This window comes from Austrofundulus limnaeus, unplaced genomic scaffold, assembly GCF_001266775.1.
Source record: "Austrofundulus limnaeus strain Quisiro unplaced genomic scaffold, Austrofundulus_limnaeus-1.0 Scaffold807, whole genome shotgun sequence".
NCBI classification, from domain to species: domain Eukaryota; kingdom Metazoa; phylum Chordata; class Actinopteri; order Cyprinodontiformes; family Rivulidae; genus Austrofundulus; species Austrofundulus limnaeus.
Window position 1 is genome coordinate 127,199 of NW_013953209.1, and position 1,360 is coordinate 128,558.

At 38.1% G+C, this 1,360-nt stretch overlaps 1 protein-coding gene across 1 annotated transcript in view; it reads right to left on the reverse strand.

The window, feature by feature from the left end:
* snap23.1 (synaptosome associated protein 23.1) overlaps positions 1–1,360 on the reverse strand; it is a 22,160-nt gene continuing 20,800 nt past the window's right edge. Inside the window, exon 8 of the mRNA XM_014028791.1 lies at positions 1–488. Within this exon, the coding sequence (XP_013884245.1) occupies positions 426–488 (63 nt within the window). The 3' untranslated portion in view covers positions 1–425. The remainder of the gene's footprint in view (positions 489–1,360) is intronic.

Genomic DNA, 1,360 nt, shown 5'->3' on the forward strand with positions numbered 1-1,360 from the left:
CACACACACACACACACACACACACACACACACACACACACACAGAGGGAAGCAGTTCTTGTGAACAATAAACAAATATCAGGAAGAAAAAGCAGACAGAAAACAGCTAACTTGAGCTTCTTCCCTCACAGTGATGTAATGGATCTGCTGTGGGTTTGGTATCAACAGCAGCTCTGCTACTTCCTCTTTGGTTCAGGTTTCTGATTCCCGCTCTGCTTCCATCAGTCCAGCATCACTATATATACACACACGTGTGTGTGTTTCAGATGGAGTCAACAACACACTGCTGGCAAAACTCCTTCAGGACCAAATTTCTTTCTGAAGACAGAGTGTCTATCTGTGCATGTGCAGAAATATGATGTGCATGTACGAAGCAAAGGAGGTTTAAAGTTGAAGAGAAGAGGAGCAGAAGTTAGATTCCAGGTTTATTTGATGAGCTTATTGGCTCTCTGGTTGGCTACATCAATGCGCACTTTGTTCATGTCCGCCTAAAGGAAAGAAAGAAACAGAAAAAAATAAGAACCTGTAAACTGTTTTCTAGTAGTAAAGCTGTAAAACACTTTATAAATTTACTTTAAAGGATCAATTGGCACAAAGATGGAGAACATTTTATAATATAATATTTAAATTTAAACAGATTATCATTTATTTAAATTTCTAATGTGCTGAAGTATTCCCACTCTGCAGCTCTTTGCACACCTTCAGTCCAAATCACAGCACTAAGTCTCCGGGAAAAATCTTTATCCAGCTTTGCTGTCCTGGATTTGGGCATTTCATCCCATTCTCCCAGACACATAATCTAAAAATCCCTGGGACCGGATCCTGTGAAGTGCCGTCCTCAGGCCTGTCCACACTGTGATGGGCTTTGGGATTTATTGCCTGGCTTTGGCTGAGCCACTGAAGGACAAGTCAGAGACGTGTCCTAAAGCTGGTCCAGAGTTCTGCTGCTGGTTTGCTCTGGCTGTTAGACAACGGTTCTGACCAGACTCTCTAACCAGGAACAGACCGAACCAGATCAGAACTGAAGAAATATGTTCTAACAATAATTTATCCTCTAAACGTCTAAAACAAATAAACCTGCAGCATCATCATCATTCTTAAAAATGTAGTTTAACTTAAAATTCATAGTTTAAAACCATTTTGAAGAGTTTTTGGTAAAACTTTATAATAAATACACCTTATTTAGCCTTAATTAATCATTAATAAAGGGTTATTTAACCCTGAAAGCATCATTAATTAAGGATGATTCAGACTTAATAAGCTATGAAATAACAAATTTATTAATGTTTCACCCATAAAGGGTAATTACTTCTAAAACCAACATACTCATTGTTTACTCATCTTAATAACTCATGAGTTA